This window comes from Rhipicephalus microplus, chromosome 5 (assembly GCF_043290135.1).
Source record: "Rhipicephalus microplus isolate Deutch F79 chromosome 5, USDA_Rmic, whole genome shotgun sequence".
NCBI lineage: Eukaryota > Metazoa > Arthropoda > Arachnida > Ixodida > Ixodidae > Rhipicephalus > Rhipicephalus microplus.
The window spans coordinates 129,400,238-129,427,720 of NC_134704.1; the positions used below are offsets into that span (position 1 = coordinate 129,400,238).

The 27,483-nt window shown below is 44.2% G+C and overlaps 1 protein-coding gene across 3 annotated transcripts; it reads right to left on the bottom strand.

Moving 5' to 3' along the window:
- Positions 1-1,056: 1,056 nt before the first annotated feature.
- On the bottom strand, positions 1,057-27,158 carry LOC142817376 (uncharacterized). 3 transcript variants are annotated; one of them, XM_075894403.1, is made up of 5 exons: positions 27,067-27,158; positions 7,383-7,444; positions 5,793-5,897; positions 3,776-3,802; positions 1,057-1,145 (listed from the first exon to the last, which is right to left on the bottom strand). In XM_075894403.1, exons 1-5 carry the CDS (start codon positions 27,143-27,145, stop codon positions 1,074-1,076), a joined length of 345 nt encoding a protein of 114 aa, XP_075750518.1. In that variant the 5' UTR covers positions 27,146-27,158; the 3' UTR covers positions 1,057-1,073. The 3 variants fall into 3 exon arrangements, with proteins under 3 accessions (XP_075750518.1, XP_075750519.1, XP_075750520.1); XM_075894404.1 differs by having other exon boundaries at positions 7,383-7,440; positions 27,067-27,151; XM_075894405.1 differs by lacking the exon at positions 7,383-7,444 and having other exon boundaries at positions 27,067-27,142.
- Between the last annotated feature and the right edge of the window lie 325 nt (positions 27,159-27,483).

The following is a 27,483-nucleotide window of genomic DNA, read 5'->3' on the forward strand; positions in this document are numbered from 1 at the left end:
ATGATTTTGACATAGACTTACAAGCTGGTGGACAGTAGGTACGTTATTTCAAAGGTGTCTGTGTCCAAAAATGTTTAAATTCACTCTATTTTCTTACTGTTGGCTCAATATTTCAAAACCACGTTCTTTTCATTTCTGAGATACAGTTATTTCATTATGTTTCAAGATAACCACTTCATAATGAAGTGTCCTTATCTGTGTTAGTGCAGACAAATGTAGCAGCAGAATCAAGGTTGATCATTTAATCCTTTTTCTGTTTCAAATATATAAATGTTTGTATTTAGTAAAATTCGGTACTAGAAAAATGATCTCACAAATAAATATCAATGTGAGTCAGATGTTAATGCTTCTGCTTCAATAAAAAAATTCCAAATGTTTCACAATAGCATCATATTCATTTTATCAAAACCTCTTGTAGTTGATAAGAAATCGGTTGATCAACATGATCGAAAATGCACAGGAAGTACAGGGCCGACTCCATGCCCTTAAAGAACCCGTTAGAATTTGTTCCTTACTTATTAACAACAGTGTATTTATACATATATATATATATATATATATATATATATATATATATATATATATATATATATATATATATATATATATATATATATATATATATATATATATATATATATATATATATATACATATATATACATATATATATATATATGTCTATATATATATATATGTATATTTATATATATGTATATATATATATATATATATATATATATACATATATATATATATATATATATATATATATATATATATATATATATATATATATATATATATATATATATATATATATATATATATATAAAACTTTACATTGGCGCTCAAAACATCTGTTTTCCACAGTTTTTGCATTGACGTGTTATTTACATAGTTTAGATTTTTTTTTAATTTATGAGAAGCAAGGAAAGCATGCTACACAGCCAGGGCTGCCTTGCTTAAATCATGAATGTTGAAAAATGACTGCCCTAACAAGAATCACACTTATAATATGACTTTGTCGCAGTCATGAATGCAACACCAGAGGGCTGCAGAATAAACATCGTCTATTCTTTGAAAACCATCGTGTGGCACTCCAATAATTTGGCTTTTACATCGTCAATCTCCTCTCCGCTCTCCTGCAAGAAAAAAGGTTCATATTTTATCTCATAGGAACTACGTGTTGTACCAGGATATTACGTTGCAAGCTCACACTTCTAGGCTCAATCTGTCATTAGGCGCAATTATTTTACGCATATGTGTAAAGCCCCTGACTCTTGGCATCTCGTGAAATAATAACCAACGCTCGATTTATTTGCAAAATTAATGTGCCATGCTAAGTTATTTTTGCTCAAGAGCTCTTTATTTCCCTTAATCTTCGATAAACTGTAAAAAAGTATTCAACACGATGAATTTGACCTAATTCTGTAAAATATAATGATACCTCGGTAGCACGTGGCAAACGAAAACGCTACTTGAAAATTTTATTCGTGATTCAATTTTCAAGTATTAAAATGCATAACTTACAATACCAGTGTGAGTACTTGGCACGAAACTCTGTGAAAAAAACTTTCCAGCATACCATTATATCTGGCAATTTTTATTTTGTATGGATCATCTTTCAGTGATTCTTAAGAAGCTTGAGTCAAAACATGCACTGGTTAGAAACATAGCTGTAAACTGGGTTTGCGAGGTATGGCTTTCCACTCAGTGAGGCGCGTCATTCATTTGGTTAGGCTTTCCTTCACATATCCTTAAGGTACAATGGTGGTTTAAGATCACGGTTGCACGGATGGTCAACCGTGATGAAAGACATGAAGTTGCGAGAGTGCAGAAGTTGTGAACAGCAGAATCTACAAACGGCCGCGATTATCGCGGCTTTGGTGTTCCAAGCCACCTCCACAAGTGCGAGCATTGGACGCATTTTTCTATAACTGCAGAAGGCAACGCCTTATGACGTAACATGTTCATGGTCATCCTTTACTAAAGGGAGCAGGCGAGCTTAGTGGCTCCGGAAGTATATCTGTAGATTGGGGGCTACGTTTGTGAGCAGATATATATATATATATATATATATATATATATATATATATATATATATATATATGTGTGTGTGTGTGTGTGTGTTTGTGTGTGTGTGTGCGTGCGTGTGTGTGTGTGTGTGTGTGTGTGTGTGTGCGTACATACCTATCTATGATATTGCGATGACAAGAAGAGGAGGGGCGAAATCGTAGCAGCTGCTCGGGGGGAGGGGGCATGCCCGCCCCCCCCCCCCGCCTGGTTTCTAACCTGTGGAAGCGACGGCCCCCACTGACCGCCCCTCCCTCCGTTTCTGGAGCCCATGGGCGAGCCCACGGCCAGTGCTCTTCAGCCGCTGCATGCAGCTCCATGAACCGAGAGGTGAAGAAAGCGCATCCGCTTATGACGCCATCAGCTGCTCCGCAACGAAAGCTGGTGCGTAATCTCACAGCGAATGTTCAGCGACCATGACCAGTGCTTTTGTTTAGCGACAGCTAACACCCAAAACCAGGCATGTTTTGTTTATATAGCAACTATTGGGGCTGTACGCAGCTGCCGCAGAGCTCAGGTCACGTGCTCGAGTGTTCCCTTTCATAAAGAACGACAATGTTCTAGATGGATGTTTAGCAAACATCCATCTAGAATACTCTTACGTACTATTTTTACTCGCTGTTGGTCAGGTGGCCCATGTTTAGTATCACTAGTAAACTAGGCGCTGAAACAAAAATACACCAAAAATGCAGAAACGCCAAAGCAGCGAGCGTCCTGCCAATGTGTTTCTTTGTGTAACTGAGTGGTAGTGTTTTTTTTCTTGCAAGTGGACTGCTGACGCACAATCTGTTCACCAACACTATCCATTTCTACTGACTATAGGTTATATGGAGGCAACCAGTGCGGGATGTAGGAGGGGATCACACGTGTGAGTTGATTCACTCAAGGTTTTTGTATCGTCTTTGAGCAGCTAAACGATTTGTTCTTTGTTTCAGCTGCTTTTGATGGGGTGCTTCGCCGCTATATTTTGCCGAAACTAGTCACAGCGCCTTGGCCGTGCCACACGCTTATCTGTAAAGTCTGTCCACTTTTCACAAACCTGATGAGGGGTCCCTTCAGATGAACAGATGTGTACTACAACCCTTCAAGACAGCTTCCTTAGCGCAGGCAGCATTACATGCTTCGTCTACAGATGCATTATATTCTTGTGGATCCGCAGCAAAATACATGTTTCTTCTCATCGCTATATTCACAGCGAATATAAAAGAGCACCGCTAGATGCCTTAAAAATATTCAAAGACTCGAACAAGGGTTTTTCCCTGTAGCATTTCTCTTTACGGCTTGAGACGCTCATAAAAGCGTATTAGAGTCAACAACACCTGTATGGCTCGCAACTTGACTTCATGCAGTTAATACACAAAGTTTCTATGAAACTAAAATTGCCAAAAGTTGTCTTGTATTCAGGGTACATGTTGTAGGCTATAATACAGTAGATTTAGTACCTTTGAATCACTTATTCAGGTAAAATAAGGAAAAAAAAGAAAATATAAGGCTCCTTTAGATATACAAACATCCATAACGCCACGAAAACTATGCTTCTCCCCTCAGCCCACTTGAAGGAAACTGCTGGACTAACTTTATTTTAACTTTAATATGTTCAATATTTTATTACTCAACATTTAGTGCGCATGCAATTCCTGAAACATTTACAATATTCTTCAGCAAAAGGATTTAAAGGTTTAAATAGGAATGTACTTACTGTATTCATGGTCATAAAGTCATCAAACTGAAATTGTAAAAAAATGACATTGTAGTTCTTCATTTTGAATATAACGTCTTCTAAATGGTTATTGTAGCACTGACGCAAGCTTTATTAGGTCGCATGTAAATTACAAGGACTAGAGAAGTATTAGTGAGTGTGTTATGAGTGATAGCGCAAGAAGTTTAAACAATTACTATACCAGACAGACAGACGTACGTGTATATTGGAGCAAATCCTTGGGTGGGAAATATCCCAGCCAACATTTCAGGGTAGAAACTAACATTCGTATGATCAACTCACGCAAAATTTGTCACAGCATGAGCTTTCTGTCCTTGCAAAGAATGCTGAAAAACTGTTACACAAAACAGATGAATTAAAGCTCATTCATTTCAATTTCCAATCTAAAAGAAAACAGAGATTCTTCTTCGAGATGTATCAAGGCAACAGTTTGAGAAAAAAACCGAAGAGCGTTCTAAAAAAAGCGAGATTGCAGATGCGAACGGAAATGATGATGAGTGCGTCCGTACTTTGAAGCTTTTGGTGTCTACACTCCTCTAACCGAAAATTACGTAGATGGATAGTTTCGTGTGTACAGTTTGTGCGATTGTACGATAATGAGTAAATGCAAGTTAAATGTGCCCGTCATTAAAAAGTTTTAGTGCCATGTCCCCCAAGTGATTTACGTTCCTTTGTATTTTGCATAGGTGTGGGTGAGTGTACCAAGTAATGAAACAACTTGCTTAGGCCGATGGCTTGCGGGATAGCCATCTGTAATAACACACTGAAGCCACGCGAAAGGTTTTGTGGTACTTAAGGTTGTTGAATTAACGGGAAGAATTATAGTAGTTCTTATGATATGAGAATCTGTGTTTCACAAGTACATGATTCCCAAAAGTCATGCTTCGAGGTGTTATAGTTATCGTGGATCAAGAAATAACGCGTTCCTCTGGACTACAAAGGACACGTAAACAACATCTTCCAGAAGGTAGGAAGGTGCAAGGGGATGTTTAACTGGGGGGGGGGGGGGGGTTATACCTGTGGCTTAACTTGAAGAGCAATGACCTATTATGGATGTTATTCACTTCATTGACAGACGCTTATCTCAAAGTGGCTTGGTATTTAGGCAAACATAGCACTGAAGCGTGGTGTTGGTATAAAATCGTGAGTCATGGTGTCAAGGGCTTGTGTTCCATAGAATCGAGTAGATTGTAGCCTTTATCCAATATCCAGGTAGAAGCGCTTGCGTTGCAATGGCTTATGGTTGCGTCTCGCTTAAGCGCTGGAGGCACGTGACATCCCGCGGCTGCGTTGGCTAGCCACCCTTGCGCAGTGAGAAGGGCTTGCAGAGAATACTGCAGGCTATTATGCACTTCGAGTGTTAGCAAAGTTGTTGTTGATGCGTGTACAGCTAAAAGGAGCATTGTTTTTTACTTGTTTCAGATCGCTGCATTTATTTTTTTTGTTCTTGCCAAGTTGAAGCATGGCATAAAAGGCGATGTAAGTTACCCTAAAAAATGATGATTTGGGAGAGGCGTGACATGTAGTGTATTTTCATACAACCTCTATGATTGGTAATTCTACAGCACATCCTTACAATTTGAATCATCGCTGCACCATCTTTTTGAATGAGGTGGTTGTTATTGATGATAATTTTTAAATCGTTTCCAGGATACTCGTTGTTGCGACTCCATCTATCCGTCCGTGGCAGGGTTGCGTCACATAACTTCTATTTTCTTCATAATTTTCTAGCATTTCACTGCTTTCAGTGAACTGAACCTGCGTTATTCTATTTAGTGCATTTTAGATAATTGCAACACGGCTGGGACGTTTGTCGTGGGATGAGCCGGTTGTAATACACGCCAAACAATTCAGAGAGTAGACATACCGCAAAACTTCCAAATTGCCATAGACATGATCCGGCTTTGCTACCCTAAAGCATTGCATGTATCATATCTCTCTCAGTAGTGCATAGTAGGTGTGAAAAAATTTTTGTTCTAGATATCACTTCGCTTACCATCGCCGCAGAAGAATCCAACGATGCCTTGCACATGATCTGCACAGCTTCGAAAAATGACATTCCGTCAAACAAATCCATTAGTTCTTGTACTTTACGGCCCACCTGAAATACGAATGCTGCTCGCTTACTTTGCTTGCCGAACGTATCAATATGTCGCCAGCATGTCGCGTATGTGCTTGATTGATGCGCGTGCAGGCTAGGATTTCCTCCGGCAGGAGGGCTCAAAATGTTTGCTCCCTCCTGATGGCACAGCACTTACAGTTGACACATCAGCTATGACTACAGCTTTAAAAGGCAGTCTTCATTTAGCGTATGCAGGGACAGAGGTAACCCATAGTATTTAGTACTATGGTAGGCAACCCATAGTATTTATAGCAAGAATAGTGGTACTAATTGAGTCACACGAAAACAGGCATGGAAAAAGTAACAATGCCTAATGCGCTTTTGACGGAACGTGTGCAGCTACCTCCAAGAAATATATGCTTGTTTATTCGACCAATTTGTAGTAGTCACCATTCAATCAGCGCACTAAACGACCGGACAGCTCAGAAATACTGCTTCATTTGCTTTATCGAACGCAGCACCCTGGCGCCAGCTTTAAGCTGCCCTGAGCTGGTATTCAGGTCGTTAGAAACAGCCGAAGATGAAATTCTGTGTAGTGAGAAGGCAGATTGTTGAATCCACCTGCTCAGGATACGCAACGCCATTCTGTTACACAAATAATTGTTGTATTTGCACTCAAAAGAATTTAAAATGTACTTAGAACAATGATGCCTATAAGTATATTCACACAAAACAAAAATTTTTAAGAACAATGTGTCTCCTGCTGCTTGAATAGGGCTTTTCCGCCAAGGACATCCGCTTTCAAGTTTTTAACACTAATTTTAAAGAAGACTTCCGCATATTTATTGTGACACTAACATACACAAAAGGTGGTCTGTCATACACTTTGTTCAGACAAGACTAACATGATCTTTTCTCTTAATATATAATATTTTATTGGATTGTTATGAAGCATTACCGGCTACGCGAAAGTCAGTCGCATCAGAGTCACAAAAAGTTTTCTAGAATTTTTATGCGAAAACTAAATTTTCTTAGTGTTAAGTAACAAGGGCATTGTACTAATATAAGCTTCAGTCAGCATGTGTCCTGCTATAAACGCTAACCCTCAAAGCATTTTGCGGGCGTGGGACTGGCGCCTACAACGCTCGAATAGTTCGAACGATAGAAGTTAAGCTCCCACCAACAAAAAGAATGATTTTTTGTGAACTTCAAGTCATTTATGTTTAGGAAAAATATTATGAACTATATATTTAACGGTATAATTTTCTGCTTAAATTGTTTGATTGTGCTTATAGCGAAGCAACTAGCTCCTCGGAAAATTACCCTTCTTTCGCTCATAGTTTCAAGTAACACACACGTTGATCAAATCACAGAGGAGGGAGCACTGGCGACGCCATGGCGCAGCATGCAACGCGGAGAGAATAATTTGAACTAATTTTACGTCGCGCCACGAGTTTACTGATGTAATAAGCTTCAGCCCACAATTTGTGAGTGGCCATTTAAACCATTAATATTCTTACGTACCTTCGGTGGAAAATGTTTTATGACGCAGGTGACAAATTCCTCCATTGTGTCTTCATCTCTGTCTGAAAAAAATGGAGCATCTATTGACTTAATGCTCGCTGTTTTTTCACTAACAGTGTACAATTACTTATAACAAACAAGGTTCTCAATGATAACACATCTTTTGGATCGCGTTTTTATAATAAACTCGCCAGCGTATACACCTCTACTGTGGTACGTCACAGCGTGACGTTACCGGCTCACATTAAGGTGGTGGTTGGCGAAACAGCACCGCTGGTGGCTGAGCATGGTACAGTAGCGCAGTGTTTAGGGCTAGTTTTCCTTTATTTTTCAAAGCTCAAACTTCATGTCCCAGTGGCAACATTAGCTGTATATTATGTGTATGACTGCCACCTACGACGCGCAAATTTCCAAATGTTAACCTAACAGAATTGTGCGCCATATTCAGCAACGCTTTCTTTTAAAAACTGTCAGTTTAAAGAATAGCAAAGCACAGAAATATCTGTCGATGGAATGCATACAGACGCAGCGCTGCCAGGCAGAAGGGTTCCGCCGACGGAAGTTTCTTGCCAACCAGCTACTGCTACGAAGGAGGGGATGGTGAGCGTGACAGTGACGTCACACTGTTTGCAAGCAGGGAGAGGTCTGTCAAATAATCACCAAGCTAAGGTACCTAACATACTGTAAGCGGGCGGGTCAAGGTGAAGTAGACAGTGCAAATTAGCTTGTATTCTTTCACTACTTTCGCTCCTTTTTCGAGGCTGTTTTTTCAACCGAAACGTTATTCACAATCAATAGCTTATTTCCCCGTGTGTGTGTTTGACGCTTAGGTACGACGAATGACGATTGTGTTAAGTTTGTTTATTCTTTGTAGAGTCTATGGCGCATTAAAGAGTGGTCGTTCAAGAATTTACCGTGAGCCTGAATACCCTTCCTACACCTTCCTAGTACAACAAAGCTGGTTTTTAGGGGGTTAGATGTTTCACGACATTTCTACAACGCAAACAGCTTGTACATGCAACTCTTTTTTGTCTTGTTTGACGAGGCACCCTTTTGTTGGAATGGAAGTGACGTAATTGTTTCCAGATTCATTCTTTCTTTAAGTGCAATTTTTTTTCGTGAAACCTATGCAATATAGATTTGCACGTAAAAAAAGTCGCAGTGATAGCTTAAAAGTATTCATCTTTCTTCTGTGTCTAAGGTTGTTGATACGACTATGGAACATCTTCGCGGTTTAGAAATATTGTCAGAATTTTGTTCGAAAAGTCATCGCTTGCCTTACCAAATGTGTATCCATGTTACTAGAATAAACTCAGTTTGAAAGCTCTGCCGGAGAGGCGGGCTGTGTGGCGGTCGCGAGAACTAGTGGCGCTGCAGTACTATCTTGCTCCAGCGACTCGGGGCGCGCGTGTTGTGATCGGCGGCGGCGCCGCGCAAGCGGCTGCCACGAATGTTGCACTGTGTTCCCACATCACTTCTCGAACTGTTTTTGGCACTGGGTAGTTTCTTGTACGAAAACGTGTTTGTCACGTATGAGGCGTAGCGAGGAGGAGCTGATTTATCTACATGAGGTACGCGGGCTGGCTTTGGGTCAGGCTCCAACAGCGGCCCCCGCAATTACGACTCCACTTCACGCGACTACAGGTTTTCCCGCTCATTTTAATCCAAGTGCCAGCCTAAATATTCTGCACGCCATTGAAATAATGTGAACGCCAAGCTATTTAATCTATGTGCCAAACATTTAATCCAAGCGCCAACTTATTTATTCCAAGCGCCAACTCAATGAGGCCGCATGCCAGTGAGTTTAATCCAAGTGCCACCATGTTTAATCCAATTGCCAATGACTTTAATTGAGGTGCCAGTCAGTTTAATCCATGCACTAGAAACACATAGTTGGCCACTTTATATAGTATAAATGTCAAAATAACGTAAACATGACGTCACAGGAAGAACTTTTCTCTCGCCTATACATGCTAGTGCTTATGAAATTAAGTGCGCAGTGCTACTTCCCTTCACGTTTTGGTGTCATAGATACAAAATAAAAAAAAACAGTGAGTAGTAATTGAATTTATGGGTAATAAATGTATTTGCTCATAGGGTCTATGTTAGTCTACGTATATTTCATCGCTACTGCATTATTCCGGCTAACCATGTACACCATCGCATATGCACAGATTCGCCTCGTATGCTCAGCAGACGGCATTTGGCTGCTTATTCGCTGAGGCTTTCGCAGTCGTGTGCTCAGCCCAGTGAGAACAGTGACCGACAGATGACATTCATTTGTTTTCAAAATCAGAAATAACCACTTAAAATACTACGCTTGCATTTAATCGCACTTATGTGGAATTAAGTTGAATAAAAGCATCAAAGGAGATACTCCGGTTTTCATGTAACAGACGACAATCAGTGTTGCTGAAGCTCGTTTGCTTGAAACACATGCGTTTTCATACGGGCCCATTGCAGACGAGAAGAGAGCTTTGCTTAAAGTCATGGCTGGACGCAAACGAGGACCACACTTTGAAACACCGACAAACCTCGTCAAAAAGAAAAAAAAACAGCCGAGTATCGCTGGTCGACAGGGATATAGGATTGTGGGCGTCTACAAGCGTGGCGGTGACCTAAAGCAACTGGCCGACGCTCTAGGCATCAACATTAGAACAGCAAGATCGATTACTGCTACGGGCAAAGAAACATCAAAGCATGGTGGGGGTTCAAAAAGGAAGTTTGCAGATGACGTCGTGAGTACTTTGAGACGAATTGTTGACAAAAACTGCACATTTACAATAAAGCAATTAAAGGAGGCCCTGGAGGAAGAAATGCCAGGAGTAAAAATCAGTGCAAGCACAGTCGGTCGGTTGCTGGATGCCCACTGCTACTCGATGAAGCTATTGACGCAGAGGCCTACAGATTGCAAAGGTGGCAATATCAAGCACAGCCTGCAGGCGTTCTTTGCTGGTGGATGCGGCTGGCCACTCCATGCAAAAACACAGCACGTGGACAGCGTGGCCTTCGATCAGCACAATTTATCTTTCGTGGCTTCCGCTTCGCGTGAAGATGACTTGTGAACGTTCGTCTCTGAGTTCTATAAAACAGTTCTATTTTAATAAATACACTCCCCCGTGGCTATGTTGCATTTCTTGAATTATTATAATTAGTAGTAAGCACTCTTGCTTTCCCTATATATATATATATATATATATATATATATATATATATATATATATATATATATATATATATATATATATATATATATATATATATATATGGTGGCTGAGTGGCCGTAGCGTTGCATATTGTCCAGTAGATCCTCCGTGAGTGGTCACAATGTGGTTTATTTCGACGTTTCGGCCTAGAGTCTGGCCTTCATCTGGATGAAGGCCAATGGTGTCGACCGGTGGACCGGCCTTCGTCAGGGTTTGTGCAATCTTCCAATGTGCGATGAGAGGCATAATGTCGCGTAAAAAAAAGAGAAACACGTACAGAAAAAAAACTAGGCCCAAGGACAAATGAGCGTTATTATCATTTTGTTTCCTCAGTGTTCGTTTCATCACGTTGGTCCAGTACGTCATAATACTACCAAGCTAAATGAACAATCAGTACCGTTCTTATTATTAGAGACATTAAATTTGTTTGAATAACAGTATAAGAGCAAACAACAATAATGTAAGATATAACTTCCATTGCCACATCAGGATGATCAGTTTGCGTTTTATGTGGACTTCAGGACAAAGATATATTGGAATTATCTCTTATTCACTCTGCCCCATGACGGCCTCCTAATTTCTTGATTATGTAGCTGCCTTTGACCCATCACTACCCACGGCCAGGTTTTCGATACCTTGATATGTATTCCGGCACTCCTATAAACGAAGCTTGTCCTTCGCATTATATGATCTGTCCCGGTCATGTAATGTTGTAGTGTGTGCGAAGCCAATTATGACCTTTAGTGACGGACACTGAATTTCACTGCGCAGTAAAATATTCGATAGCATGTTACTGCGTTTTTTTTTCACTTTCATTGAAATTATTCCACCTGTGGCAAGCACTCATTATACAAACTTGCACCTAGCAAAGTATAAGCACTTCGAACACGGCTCAAGCGAACCACGGCAGTAATTTTTTTTCACGAATACCATCGGCAAATACCAATAATAATGATTTATTCTACCTTCCGACTATTGTCTTTTATACGGTACGAACTGCATTTCAATCGCACTGCTGTGTTTATGCCCCGTATTCAGCTTTTTGTGCATGGATTAAACTGACTGGCACCTGAATTAAAGTCACTGGCTGTTGGATTAAACACGGTGGCACTTGGATTAAACTCACTGGCACGCGGCCTCATTGAGTTGGTGCTTGGTATAAATATGTTGGCGCTTGGATTAAATGTTTGGCACATGGATTAAATACTTCGGCACTCAGAATATTTTAATGGCGTGCAGATTATTTAAGCTGGCTCTTGGAATAAAGTGAGCGGGAAAACCTGTAGTTCGTTCGTTTGTTTGTTTAGTCATTAATTTATTTTCTGTGTACACAAGGTTACACAGTGGCATAGGCCAACATAAAAGCTGTTATAAGAAGTTTGATAAACTCATATATGTGGCCTCCAATCTCTTTCGCTCAGCGGTGATGGGCTAGCAGACGAACGATCTTAAGCAAATTTGCTTTCCACCCTTGCACATTACCTGAAGGAATTCATATTGTTGGGCAAATCAAAAATATTTCCATTATATTAATATTAATATTATTGTTATTATTGTTATTATTATTATTATTACATGCGGTAGCAATTGGCCGATATGGCAGAGGTGACGCCATTGAGTATTATGTATATTGTGTGACAACAATTACACAACAATTTCGAAACTGGAGGACACTTGAATGGGTTTTCAAGACTATACTTCAATAGGCTTACCGGGCCCTGTGCGAATCACCTTCTCAATTACTAGCCTAGCTCCAAATTCGGTGTATGCCTCATCTGTGCCGTGAGGGAACGAGCGACTTTCACTGCAACAAAGGCTGTTTCAAACTATCGTGGAAGTTTCTGTATCGTGGAGTTTCTTCGCATCTGTACTGCAAATACAGATGCGATGCGCCTACTGCACCGTAATTGTTCATTTTGCGAATCAGTGAAGGGGCCCTTACGCATGCGTAAAGCAACATGCGAAAATAAGTTTGAGCGCCCTGAAATGACTGGGCCTTTCTAACACGCTCTCGTTGCGCATTTCACATATTTAGACGCCTGACGCGATTCTACACTTCTACCACTTAATATTGAGTGGATTGAGGAAATTCCTCCTATACTACACGAACATAAGAAGTGTAAACATAAGGCTTAACTTTTTTTGGCTGGACACAATAATAATGAGAACTTCTACTACATGAAATTCATATCGTTTTTTTCCCGAATCAGTTTCAACCATTGGCGTGCCTCTGTGCTGTAACAACAGATTGCCACGCAGATAGCCTGGAAGCGATTCTCCCTCGTACTGAATGTTTTGTTATTTATTTTATTCGCAGGCTTCTTGTTTTTTTTTTTTTTTGTCATGGACAAGGTTATGTCTTCTCGCTCACCACCAGACACGTTGACAGGAACGCCAACATCGAAATTTCTGCTAAACAAGATCATTAAAGCTATCTGTTCAAATATTATACAATGCATAACAATTATAAATGTAAGTATAGGTTAACATACAGTCATTTATCAAACAACCTAATTTGAAAGCATGATCAAAGCACACAATGAAAGGTATAGTTCTAACCTCCAATATAAATAACCTAGGAGGGTGTGATGTGTGGTGCGCGTTCAAAGTGCGCGCCTTCGAAAAGGGCGCGTCACGGAAAAAAAAAAACAAAAGGAGAAATACCAGAGTGCACGTGCGGTGCTGCTTAAACAAGAATGACGACGTTAAAGAGCGTCAAGCACGAGGATGCGTGGCAGGACGTGAAGTAAACAAAAGGTAAAACATCCAATGGGCAGCGAACACGGAGATTTCAAGGCCCAATGGCTTGACACCACGAAACAGTAGTATCTCCAATGAGAACGAGACAAGTGGGCCAGAGCTGAAGCAGGAGCCTGGGCAGACCAGAGCAAGGGGAATTCGAGGCAGGCAGTGCAAGCGGAAGGTCGTCACCGGACCGGGCGCTGAAGATGGGCCGTTGGGTTCCGGACCCGAGCCTACAGGACTTCCACCGGCCGGGGCCTCCTGCTGTCGGGTTCCCGCTCCAAAGGACCGTGGCCATCCGGTCCTGAACTCCTTTCCAGAGCCTGCGGACTTCGGTTCCGGCAGGCGAGCTACAGCCGTCGGGCTCCGGGCCCGAGCTGTGCGCCCAGCTGCTTGACTAGGTCGACCCTAGTTCCCGGACGCGTCGCCACCAGCCTGCGTTCTCCCGTCTCCGACGTGTCCACGCTCCTCAAGCCGAAACCATCACGATTTGGTAGGGCTTTTCGACGTGTCGCCAGCAGCCAGCGTTCCCTCGTCCTCGTCCAGCCCACGCACTGACGCAGGAGTCACGGCGTTCCGGTTTCTCATCACCGCCGAAAACCAACTTGTGGGTGAGACTGCACCGATACTCTTGCGCTACTCCCATCACTCAGCCCCTTTCGAACGTTAGGTTTAGTTACTGACTTTGAACGTTCTTGTTGGGTGTTTACAGATGTGTTTCGTCATGTCCAGTCAACTGTTTATTAAGTGTTTTGTTTTTGTGAGGAATCTTTGCCTTTTTACTTTTCAATTAAACTTTTTGTGTGTTTCTTGGAAACCGAACGGCTTTGTCCTTATTAACAAAACTCTCTGAGGCTCAACCAGGAGAAACAAATCAGCAACAAGAACCCCGCATCACAAATTGGCATCCGCGACAGGACAAAGTCGTTTGTTTTTCCAGTAGATTTTTTGACGCGGTTAACACGATGACGAACACGTGGGAGTTAATTGAGTTGGCGGATAAAATGGGACTGACGGGAGCGGAGTTTAGAGTATGGTACGAGGAGCGGATGGAGAGGGAGCGTGAGCAACGGGCTGCAGAACGAAAGGCGGCGAAGGAAAAGCTTGAATTGGTGCTTAGAGCTAAGAAGGAGGAGCTAGAGCGCGTAACGCGTGAAAATAAAGTGTTGCTAGAGCGTCAGACACGCATACTGAAGCAGCAGCTCCAATTAGAGAGGGTGGACTTCGAGCGGCGACTCGAGCTTGCGATGGCGAAAAGGGGGCAGCTGGCGATGCAGAAGGTCGAGCAAGCGGTGAATGTTTGCTCCGATAGCAGCGTTTGCTGGAGGGAAGTCGATTCCTGCAAGGTTGGCCTCGAGCCTCGCGACAGCCTTACTTCGGAGCGAGAAGCTCAGATAGAGGAAGGCAGAGAGGTGGACAGCCAAGAAGGCAGGAGTCATGAGGAGTTTGTTGAAGCGACGGAAAGCTTCTCTGGCTGGGAACATAGTACTTCCGTTAGCTGCTTGGGGACCTCTGAGAGGCCAAGCACCTATGAAGAAGAGCGCCTGGATATGGGCGACCTAGAAGCTGTGGAAAATGTGGTGGAGCAAAGCTTCGATAGCAGGGAACAAAGAAGTTCCATTCAGAATGAGGTGTGTATCAGAACGTCTCAAAGGCCGAGCACATTTCGGGAAGGGGTAGGGCTACCTCTCAATAGCTCCATGGAAGGAGCGCTAGAACGTCATTGGGAAGATGGCAGCGAATGCCATGAAGGCTCTGATATAGTGGCCACTGATTGTTTTGTACCGACAGAGGTAGCAGCAGGCACCACGTCAATGGTCCTAGACCATACGTATATCTCACTCAGAGAGAGAGGGGATTCTAGTTCACAGGATAGCGTAACTGCTATTTGTCCGAGAAAACACGATGGGAGTGCTGAAGCACTCTTCAAAATAAACAGTATCGAATCGGAGGTGGGCTCGATAGTAGGTATGGGGAATGCCAGACAGGGTCTTGAACCTGAGAACGTGATTGGTTTTGAACCTATAATTAAGTCCACTCAAGATGAGCTGTATAATGACCGAGCACAACGGCATCCCTTCTCAAGAATCCAGGAACCTCACACGCTTGTCGGAGCGTTTGGGCTTGCTGAGGGCACCCCGAGCTTGTGTTCATTAGATGGTGAACTAAAAGAAAGCATTTGTGTGAGAGATTGTGGCATTTGGACATTCGTGTCTCAGTGCGTTTCGTGTCGACGCCGACGGCTCGAGACCGCGCCCTGTTCCTCTGTGACCGGTAAGCGTTCATGTGGCCGGCGGGGGCGCAGACACGCGTTTCAGCGAAAGTGCATAAAAGCATGTTTGCCACAGTTACTTTCGAAACGTGCGAGAAGGGCAGTGCGTCTGGTTTGGGACGCGATAACCTGAGTGTAGGGTTAGAAAACCGGTAGCTCTTTCTGGACTTCGACTTTTAGATGCGGACACAAGTAGCTTTGTCCATAGTCGATTTTGTAGTAAAAAGGTTTATTCCGGGTTTCAGAACTTTTAAATGCAATTGGGTGAATCTAAAGTTTAAGTGTGGACATTTGGACGATGTAGCGAACTGTAGCCCGGTGATGTGTTGAACTGCGTGGTGCAAATATGTGGTTTAATTGTGACGTAGTGCAGAACGCGCACTCATCGGCAGTTTTTTTTTTCTAAAAAAAAAAAAAAAACTTGAATAAAAGGGGGGCGTATGTGATGTGTGGTGCGCGTTCAAAGTGCGCGCCTTCGAAAAGGGCGCGTCACGGAAAAAAAAAAACAAAAGGAGAAATACCAGAGTGCACGTGCGGTGCTGCTTAAACAAGAATGACGACGTTAAAGAGCGTCAAGCACGAGGATGCGTGGCAGGACGTGAAGTAAACAAAAGGTAAAACATCCAATGGGCAGCGAACACGGAGATTTCAAGGCCCAATGGCTTGACACCACGAAACAGTAGTATCTCCAATGAGAACGAGACAAGTGGGCCAGAGCTGAAGCAGGAGCCTGGGCAGACCAGAGCAAGGGGAATTCGAGGCAGGCAGTGCAAGCGGAAGGTCGTCACCGGACCGGGCGCTGAAGATGGGCCGTTGGGTTCCGGACCCGAGCCTACAGGACTTCCACCGGCCGGGGCCTCCTGCTGTCGGGTTCCCGCTCCAAAGGACCGTGGCCATCCGGTCCTGAACTCCTTTCCAGAGCCTGCGGACTTCGGTTCCGGCAGGCGAGCTACAGCCGTCGGGCTCCGGGCCCGAGCTGTGCGCCCAGCTGCTTGACTAGGTCGACCCTAGTTCCCGGACGCGTCGCCACCAGCCTGCGTTCTCCCGTCTCCGACGTGTCCACGCTCCTCAAGCCGAAACCATCACGATTTGGTAGGGCTTTTCGACGTGTCGCCAGCAGCCAGCGTTCCCTCGTCCTCGTCCAGCCCACGCACTGACGCAGGAGTCACGGCGTTCCGGTTTCTCATCACCGCCGAAAACCAACTTGTGGGTGAGACTGCACCGATACTCTTGCGCTACTCCCATCACTCAGCCCCTTTCGAACGTTAGGTTTAGTTACTGACTTTGAACGTTCTTGTTGGGTGTTTACAGATGTGTTTCGTCATGTCCAGTCAACTGTTTATTAAGTGTTTTGTTTTGTGAGGAATCTTTGCCTTTTTACTTTTCAATTAAACTTTTTGTGTGTTTCTTGGAAACCGAACGGCTTTGTCCTTATTAACAAAACTCTCTGAGGCTCAACCAGGAGAAACAAATCAGCAACAAGAACCCCGCATCACAGAGGGTGACCAGATGATTGAAACAATTTAAGACCATGTTACTATGGTAGAACTTTTTAGTCAGGTGTAGTAAAGTGAATCAATTGCATGTCATAATTTAGTCTCGAATGGGGAATACACCAATTAATGTTGACCGTGACAGACCTCTGGAGAAATCCAGTTCAATTGAGAACGTTTTACCAAGCTTTGCGCCGCAAAGATGGAAGGCTCACTCACTGCCAAACGCAAAGTCTATGACGTTCAGTGTGAGAAGGACGGCATCGTAACGCACTACCGTCATGTTTTGATGGACAAGAAGTCTTTATCTCATGTGGAAAGTGGGAGCTCGCACCCGATACCCATCTGTGCTTGTTCCCAGTAATTTCCCTCCATATATTGAAGCCAAAATGTTCATAACCAAGACGCCGATTCCCCCCCCCCCCTCCCCTAAACGCATGGCACCCCTCAAGTGTTTAGTGCCCAGTTTATGGGAGCCGCCAGAAGTAGAACAGCAAGACGAAATGCACGCTACGAGCAACGCTGTCGGTACTAACATTCTATCAATTGCCAACTATCGCGCTGTCTAAAAAGCAGTGTATAATTAGCTTTATTAAATATTTCCCTTATTAAGCAACAGAAATGTATGTGTGTGGTGGTAATTTGCCAGTGACCAAGTTTTGTTACATTTAATTCGGATTCCAGCAATAGATATTTTTCTCAATTGCAGTGTTCTCATTTCTGAACCTTAGAGCAGGTAACGGTGGCACATGTCGGTGCCACTTCTCGGTGCAGCGAAGTGCACCAGTAAGTGGCCCACCATGAGTGGGCTGCATATGTGGGTGATCTTCATAAAAAATTCAAAAAGTGACAACGTGTAAAGAGGGCTTCTAGCACCTCGCACAAGAACTCCTAGGGCAGGCGCGCCCAAACCAAACTAAAGTGCACTCATTCAGATGAGGGGTTTTCAAGAAGACTGCTTAGGTCATCCTTTACACGGCCTTCTTTCTACATTAAAAGCCATTGAGAAAACCGTCAATAGGCTTTTCAAGAAATCCACCTGGTTAATGACCTCATTTGAATTGTGCTTGAAAGGTTGGAGTGGCTGCCACTGCATCTTTTGAGTTATACCATTCGTCATAAGAACGTGAGGGTTATGTTTTACATTGTTCGTGAATATTTGTTTTTTTTGTTTTTTTGCAAGAGAACTAATTAGGAGCTTCTGAAAAGGTGTAAATTGCACGAAAGGAGGTAAATTTGCTGTAACTTTTTGCACTCTACTCTCAATTGGTAGCCGTCGAGAAGACTTGTCTGATGAACAGTGTGAAGCACGGACACCGTTTCTTGAAGTCTTTTTTTTTCGGTGACTAGTCAACTTGTTTGAGGATTTTACAGACGTTTGGGGCTGCTTTTCGTCTGGGCAAGGGGACAATGGTTAAAATGCTAGCAGTCGTCAGGAAACTTTCATGCTGAAAATGCTCATTCACGTAGAATTTCCCATACTTGGAGGTTAAACCTAATGCAGACAGTGCAAATGTAGGAGGACATTGATTCTTAGCCAACTTGCAATGAGCAACACATCCGGGCCAATGTATACAAGATACCTTGTCCAGTCCACAATGGCGACGGGAAAATGTCATCTGGAAGCGCATGACGAGTCGTTAAAAGTCGGAGTGAGGAACAGGGAAGCCGGAGTGAGGAACAGCGCAGCGAACTGCCGCGGTACGCCGCTGTAGCAGACGATGCGCCGAGAGTAGTGCAAGATCAGACTGCAGGGCCGCTAGTTCTCGCGACTGCCGTTCGGCCCATCTTCCTCCGCTGGCGAAGATATGGAGCTTTGAAACTGAGTTTAATCTAGTAACGTTAATATGTATGCTGCGCACAAAATATATCATTTCCACTGATGTGGTAGAGTGCCCTTGAAGTAACCTTACGTGGTGATTTTGCCACATTTGCACGTTGGTTTACAAAGGTTACTGTCGCAAGCGATGGGACGAATGATTATATTGAAGCACAGTGACGGCGATTGAGGCGCTTGTCATGCGTAGTGTACAGAAAGTTATCGCCTTCATGTACCGGCGTGAGCACAATGACCACCCGAGCATAGTGTACACATGGTTGCGCAACTTACTGCAAGCTTCACTAATTCCTATTTCGGTCAGTGTCTTATAAAGCGCACCCGCAAGAGGCACGGGCAGTTAAACAGCTCGCTGAGGTTGTCAAGTCCTTCACCTTATTCGAGCCATAAGAACTTCTCAATCGGACGCGATGCTGGCAATTCATTACAATTTTGATGTATTGCTATCATGGGTTCCTGTGATCACCTTACTGCGATTTCGCATATATGGAACTTCGAAGGCCGTATAGCACGGAAGGGTCACTTTTGCCACACATGTACTTCAAGACATATCTTTAGCAGCTCCGAAACAGGTGGTGTGGCTGCGGGAGATTTACCAGATGCTACTCTCAAACTTGCGGCCGCACAACACATCCCTTAAAGTACTTTGCGGGACATAATTCAAAATTTTCCCCTCAATGTACCTTTGCTGCGGCATTGCTTGCGAAATATGCTCCCTGAACTGTACCACAAAATGCGATACCTACAAAGTGTTTCACTTTTTCCACATCTTCTCTAAGAAATCAAAAATTCTTCATGACTGAATATTGATTTTTTAAAGGCGAAAGTGTTTTATGCCGTGGTCCACCGGCTTCATCAACGTACTTCCGTCGAGGATATGACATTGTAAAACTAACTATACCAAATGAAAGAGAGAGAGAGAGAGAGAGAGAGAAAACTTTATTTGCGCACAACTCGGAGCATTCCAAATGGTCGGGTCCCTATTCCAGGGCTCCACTGGCTCTAGCCATCATCTCAACTCGTTGGACCAGCCAGCGCTGATCAACAATGGCCGAGCTGGACAGCAGCGCCTTCCATTGTTCCTCTGTGTTGTTCATATTGTGGTGTTCTTCATTGAGATGCATACACTCCCACGTGATGTGAAACAGAGTGTGTGTGGCCCCACACCACGGACATATATTTTTGTATGCTGTGGGGTAGAATACATGCAGCCTGTGTAAGTTCGTGTGTTTGTTTAAATTCTGCGTAATGCCACCGATTACATTGCTGTGAGTTTCTTATGCGGTGCTGGATACACTTTTCTATTCTCCTTGTAGTACTGAAGAATTGTACTAAAGTTAGGGTGTAGAGGAGGTGGATCCTCTATTGCAGTGTGCAAGAAAGCTCGGTAATTTGTGAAGCCTCGAGCCGCCTCATCCGCAAACTGGTTCCCGGTGACGCCCTCGTGGTTTGGGTGTATCAAATTGGGGAGTCTTTATGAGCTTTCGTTAGAATTTGGAAGGCCTTTTTACATATTCTACCTTTTTCTTAATTTCTACATGCAGCCTTCGAATCTGTGACTATTGACATTGGGGCTTTTCGCTCCCTACCCTCCTTGATTGCCAGCGCGATCACTATCTCCTCCGCTTCTGCGATAGAGGCCTGAGCTATGGAGGCACAACTTGTGACGTTTCCTTTTCGGTCTGTGACCATGGCCACCATGTTCTTTGCATTTGCCTGATATGGTGCAGCGTCCGTAAATCTCACCGTATTCAAATATTTTGTCTTTTTATTTATGTAAGCGGCTCTTGCTTTGCGTCTTCCAGCATGTAAAACTGGGTCCATGTTCTTCGGTAGGGGGCATACCTTGTACCAGGCTCTGACTGAGCACGACAATGCCTTACCTCTTCCATGTGCCTGTACTTGTTCACCGAGGCCGATCCTCTGAAGACGTTTTCTGCCGGTTGGCGTCTGTAGCAGGAGGTTAATCTGGGTGGTTACTTGAGCCTCAGCCAACTCATCAAATGTATTGTGAAGTCCGAGTGCTAATAGCTTCGCAGTTGAAGTGCTTCGTGGTAGTCGCAGAGCCACTTTATACGCCATCTTTATTATTTTGTCTGCTTTTTCTTTCTCCTCTCTATTCATGTTGTGGTAGGGTAGCGAGTATGTTAGACTGCTGATGGCTAAGCTCTTTACCAAACGAAGCACGTCTTGTTCTTTCAGTTCAGCACGATCGCTCGTTATTCGAACTATCATACGAACAATTTGTTGAGCTGTTCGTTTAAGGATATGCAGTGTGTGGAGACATCACTGATTGGACTGTAACCACATCCCTAAGATTCGAACGGTCAGTTTCTCTGGAATAATATTGCCGTCTAGATTGACCTCAAGGCGGAGGCTCGGGTCTGTTCTTTGTTTTTTACTCTTGGAGAACCGAATGAGTTCCGATTTGTCTGCTGAGCACTGTAGTCCCCTTTCTTTAGTGTAATCTTTGATTGTTTTAGCTGCCAGTCGAAGCCGCTCTTCTTTTTCAGCTAAGCTATCCTTGGTTGTCAATATAGTGATGTCATCCGCATAGAAGGAGTGTCGGATGTCGGGAATATCTTCCAGTTTTTTGGCTAGACCAATCATGGCTATGTTGAAAAGCGTAGGCGAGATCACAGGGCCTTGTGGTGTGCCTTTGTTCGGTGGGTGGGAGACATAGGATTCGTCTTCTCCTAATATGACAACAGCGGTTTTTCAGTAAGGAAGTTCTTTACATATTTGTACGTCCTTTGACCGCACTTTGTCGCTGCTAGCGCATCTAATATGGCCTTATCGCTTACGTTGTCGAAAGCGCCTTTTACGTCGATGGCCATGACAATGTTTTATCCTGCTTTTGGAACATTTGTTAGTACTTCCTCCTTTAAAAGCAGAAAGATGTGCTGCGTCGAAAGGTTCGAGCGGAAACCAAACATGGTGTTTGGCAACAAGTTATTTTGTTCAAGTTGCCGTTGAAGTCTGGTATTTATTAATCTCTCAAACACTTTGCCTAAGCACGAGGTAAGAGAGATCGGCCTGAAGTTTTCTATTGCCAATTTCTTTCCTGGTTTGGGTATCACAATTATTACGGCATGCTTCTATTGCTGAGGTATAGGGCCGTTCACTCAGTGTTTGTTAACCAAGTTTAGAAGCGCTGTTATGGCTTCGTCATTCATGTTGCGAATTATGGAATTGGTGATTTGATCCGCCCCAGGCGCTGTGTTGCGTTTCATGCTAACGATTGCCACTCTGACCTCGGCATGCGTGAAAGGTGCATCCAGTTCCAAGTTTTGGAGTCCAGTGTATTTAGCCTGGTAGGGGGCTGTGATGGCTCGGGTGCCGAAACAGTTAACATAGATATTTGAAGGAGGTCCACTCGTGTGCCTGAATATGTGTGCAATAATCTTTCCAGAGATTTTTCTCCTTCGCGTTTAGTTTTCAGAGTGTCAATAATGGCTCTGAGGATATTCCATGTCTTTGCTGTTTCTAGGGTTCCATTTAGGGAATCGCAAAAATGTTCCCAGTTGGATGTCGTGAGGTGATTAGCGTACGGTTCGGCTTGCTGCGTTATTTCTTTGATTTTCGCTTTGAGTTTCTTATTTCGCTTTTGCCTTTTCCATCTTTTAGTGAGGTTTCTTCTTGCTTCCAACAGGTGGAGAAGGTGAGCGTCTACTTCAAGGGTGTCATCTGTTCTGGCGACGGTTTTGGTGTGCATTTGCTTTTCATTTCGAATTACTTTGCACCACTCGTCCAAGTCGTCTATGGCAGTCACGTGCGCTTTTAGTGATTTTCTATATGCATGCCAGTCTGTAATTATAGCTGTGCCGATGTGTTTGCGGATTCGGCCGGTGCGGATTGTGTTGCTCAGTATGTAATGATCACTGCCCAGGTTTTCAAGGGTGTTGTACCAGTCCACGCTGTGGCAATTTTTTACTATCGTCAAGTCCGGACTTGTGTCCGTGGATACACTGTTGCCCATTCTCGTTGATATTGCAGGGTCAGTTAACAGCGTCATTTCCAGTTTCTCTATTTGTCTTGTGATATTTTTGCCTTTGGTGTCTCGCATCTTATATCTCCAGCTTGCATGCCTGGCATTAAAGTCCCCAACTATGATTAATGGGTTCCCTTTCGCCAGTTTTGCTGTTTCTTGAAAGAGCTTGTCGAACGTTGCTCTCTTTTGTCTTGGAGGACTATAGATATTAAGTACAAAGGCGCTCTTTCCATGGCTCCCTTTGTAGGTTATTTCTGTTATGATATGCGGGATATCCGCCTCTTCTATGGACTGATGACATATTGCTGTAATTGAGTTATCGACTAATGTAGCAACTTTCCATTCTGCGTCCCCGGTACTATAAGTTTCGTAGCCTCGTAATTTTGGTTGTGTTCTGGCTTCCTGGACTGCTATCACAGCAGGTGGTTTTTGTTGCGACGCCACCAGCTGCAACAGTTGCCCTCTTTTCTGCCGGAAACCACGGCAGTTCCACTGCCATATTTCGCACTTTTCTGACCGCTGCGTTTGATGTTTAGCCATTATGCGTCTCCTGGTTCATGACCGACAAACCGGGCCTGTTGTAAATTTTCTCAGCTTTTTCTCTGATGTTGATGCCTGAGGCATGCTTTCGCAAGGCTTCCATAAATTCGATGTGTTGTGCCTGGAGTTTCTTGTTAGAATCTCAAGCTTTCTATCTACCTTCATCAATACTTGCTCTATAACTGTCGGTATAACTTCCTTTATTGTTTATTTAAGCACCGACAACGTAATAATTGAGTTGCCTCCTGCATTCGGTTGCGTCTGCAATTTCTCGCCACTCTGGGCGGGTATAGAGATTTGTGGCGGGTGCTGCGTTCGTTGCTTCTTTAGTTCCCTATATTCGCGTTCTAGGTCACCTATTCTCACCAGAAGTATCTCTAATTCACGTTCTAAGCGCGTGAGTTGTGTTTGGTGTGAGTGTAGGGAGGAGTTTGCTGACCAGCTCACCTGGTTCTCTGCTTTCTTTTTCTGCGCCTTCTTGCCCTTGTGCTGTTGTTGCTTTGCTTGGGCCTGCTTGTGGTCACCATTCCTGGAGTTGGAGCAGTCTCGAGAGCCGGGCCTGGATCGGGATGTAGATCGAGACCTGGATCGGGAACTAGAATGGGCCTCGCCTGGCGGTGCTGAGTCCTCGTGGTCCGTGCTGAACCAGCGTCTCTTGAGTATGCCAGTGGTTTGTGGTGTGCTGTGTTGGTGCGACAACAGTGACCGGACCTTTTGAGGGACGCGTTTGAGTTTTTTGGTGCACTCCGATGCCGCCATGGGATGAAATCCGCCGCACAGGGCACATTCCGGATCGCAAGTGTGGTCCTCAGGTGGGTCTCTTAGGCGGCAGTTGGTGCACGCCTTTGTCATTGCTGTGGGGAAAACATCCGTCCTATGTCCCTGGCTCTTGCAGAGTTTACAGTACTGCCATATGGGTTGATAAGGCACGCACGGCATTTCGCCACCGCAATAATACACGAAGCGCGGCAGTATTGGTCCATCAAACGTGATCACTGCAGTTTGTGACTGTCCGAGCATGCGGGCTTGAACAATTGTCGCTTCTTGAGTGCGCACCCGGAGATGGCTCAGGAGTTCAGCTTCTGGCGTTTCACGTTCTAATTCGTGTACCACTCCTTTCAAGTATCCAGCAGGAGTAGATAAGTAGGTGTTTAAGGAATAGTTGGTGCCATTGAGCTCCAGTGTCTTTGCCTTCAAGATCTTTTCTGCTACATCTTCGTACAGAGAGCTTGCAATAATTATGTTTGATCCGTTGCGAAGGCGAAGCAGAATTGTGTGGCTGTTACAGGCCTCTGGGTCACCACTCGCATGTTCTATCGCTTGCGCAACCTGGTATGCTTTCAGTTCCTTCACAACTAACCCTGATCTGGGCCGCAAGATAACCTTTATATCGTTTTTGGGCAGCGGCGCCACGCGCGTTCGTTGTCGGCCCCTTTCAGATGCTCTTCAGCATCGCTCTTCTGCTAGCGTTCTAGTGCCAGAGTTGTTGCTCTCAGTTACGCCTCGAGCAACGCCGCGATCAGTGGCTGCGCGTTCTTGTTTCTTGATGCGTTTTCGCTGTCGCAATGACATTGCTGCCTGCCACTAACCATTCTTGGCTTCGTCGTCGCATTCCTCCGCAGAGTCTTTTTCCTCGTTCTCCGCGTCACTAGTAGATGCCCCTTGTAGCACCTCGTCAGGTGAAAGGAAATCTTTGTTGGCGTCCACCGCAGAGCTCACTTGGGTTTCTATGCCTTGGTCATCCATGTCCATAAGTGCCTGGGCTAGTTCCGGGTTGTCGTCCGTTGGGGTTCGGGCAGGTACAGCGTGACGCGTGGGCTGAGAGCTGGCTGACAGGACTCCGCGTTCCGCTTCACCGTGAGGCTTAGAGTGGCGGGTTGGCGTGCTCTGCCGAAGGTCTTCACTTCTCAGAGTAAACTGGGATCGCTTGTCTAAAAAGGTGGTGTCAGCGTGTACCTGACATCTTCCTGCACAATTTTCGTAGTTTCACTGACAGTCACAAGAATTTAACCGCTGCTAGGTACGATGATTGATGGAGTCGATGTGAACGCGCGTGCACTCCTCGTCCTCGGCGCCACCTGGCGGTCTCTACCAAATAAAAAATAAAGAAAAAATTTTCATGCTGAGCGTCGGACGCCTGACCCCTTAGGACATGACGGCAGGCAACCGTTGTTCTTTCGACTGAGCTATTTAGACAGTTGTTGGTCTCGGAACAAAGGCGCCCTATATCTTTTACACATGCTCTCTCGCTCCGTGTTGTTGGAGAAGCCGGGCGATACCGCTGTGTCTGAGTGCCCAAGAGAAGTAATTCGGCAGTACGCAACTAAATGATAGCATCCGATATTGCGCCTCGGCACACAGTTTTGTAAGCCATGGTGAAAACTTCTCAATAGCAGTGAAAAACCCGGACTGCTCCAAGCGAGTATCAGAGAATCGCCGACGCATTTACTTTCTTCGCCTTTCGGGTCGTGTTAGCACGTGACAAGTCGTTATTAAAGTCGTGCAGCTTCAACATGCACCAACGATGTTTCACCATGCACCGACTACTTCTAGTATGATAGCACCTGCTTATTCAATTGAGCTGCAGCAGTAAACACTGAATCAAGGCAACAATGTCTACAGGCTAATGCCGTGCCTTGGTAAAGCGAGCTGCTGCAGTAAGCACTGAAGCAAGGCAACAATGTCTACGGGCTAATGCCGTGCCTTGGTAAAGCGAAACTAAGGCCAGCTAGACGTCAAACATGCACGCGCATTCGCGGCACAAGCTACGAATCTCGGCATCCCGCTTTGCTAAAGCGCACACCGTGCTGTTTTTCCTCATAATTGACGATCTTTGAAGCCGCGCACATTGAGTGGCAGTGTAAATTTTGTGCTTGTTCAAGTCATGTCTGTGCGCGATTGACGATACGATGCGCGCAGGTATACGTTAAATACCTCAGTTACCATGACAGGTGAATGATAATCTCAGGCTGTATGTAGCAGTCACGATAGGAGGGGGGATGGATGGTTCTTAGGATTGGCTATGAAAACTGAGCCCTGCAACTGTCTTCAGCAAAGTGCGACACCTCAGCAGTGGTTCACAAGGGATGCAGGGTAATAGACTAGACTAGAGAAGGGCTATGTGAAGATGAGACGGAGAGAATAGACCAAGGAAAAAAAAATTGGAGACGTGCCACTTTGCGTCAATGTGGCTTTGTCCACGTGAAACAGTGATATAACTGCGAAACGCCAATACAGATCGTAAACTCTCATATACAACTACACTATAAACATTACTTTTATGAAGACACGTTTCACTTTCGTGTTACACTAATTTCTTCAGTGAAGCAAGAAGAACTCGTTTTTTTCTTCATTAGGGGAAGTGCATTCACAGTGAATGTGTTATCTGCATTTTGTTTCTGTATGGGCTCCAAAATCGTGTCATAAAAACGTAGGTAAAAACAAAAAACCCGTTGTTAATAATCAATGCAACAAATATAATTAGCAGCTAGGCTTCTTTTTGTTTCAATTCGGTATAGTACGCTAGCGTAACGCTATACTATGACGCGTATCAAAAACACATTTTGTGAGTCGTGCATAGTTTCTCGTACAATCGCCACTCACAGCAATACGACCCAACGGCATCTTCGAAAGAGATTGCTTGAACCGAGGCGACGGCCAGTAATGTTCTCAACGCTAGCATATCTACTGCTCCTCTGAGCCACACACCGGTATTTATGTGTCTACGTAGGTGGGATGTCTAATTTATAATTTTACAGATAAGGGCCAGGTGTGTTTGAACAGCCAGTGCTAGATTGGTGTATGTCGAGAATTTGAAAGTACTCCACGTCCTTCAAAACGCTGACTTGTAACGGAGACCGTGATGTATTGTTTGCCTATTAAATATAAAAGGACAATAACTTCCCTTTGCTGTGTGTCTGTATGAACTAATTACTCTCCCAAGCATTCAACATGTATGTCAAGGTAGGGTAGGCTCTGTATTAGGTTCTGGCGTTTCAGTCTCGTACGACGCATTTAACA

What these genes read in the sequence shown, in the direction of transcription:
- LOC142817376 (XM_075894403.1), bottom strand. Translation starts at nt 27,145, where the DNA reads ATGCTAGCGTTGAGAACATTACTGGCCGTCGCCTCGGTTCAAGCAATC. An exon ending in TGCCGTTGGGTCGTATTGCT is followed by an intron (nt 7,445 to 27,066) that starts GTGAGTGGCGAT and finishes CATTTTTTTCAG; the next exon opens with ACAGAGATGAAGACACAATG. An exon ending in TAAAACATTTTCCACCGAAG is followed by an intron (nt 5,898 to 7,382) that starts GTACGTAAGAAT and finishes TTCGTATTTCAG; the next exon opens with GTGGGCCGTAAAGTACAAGA.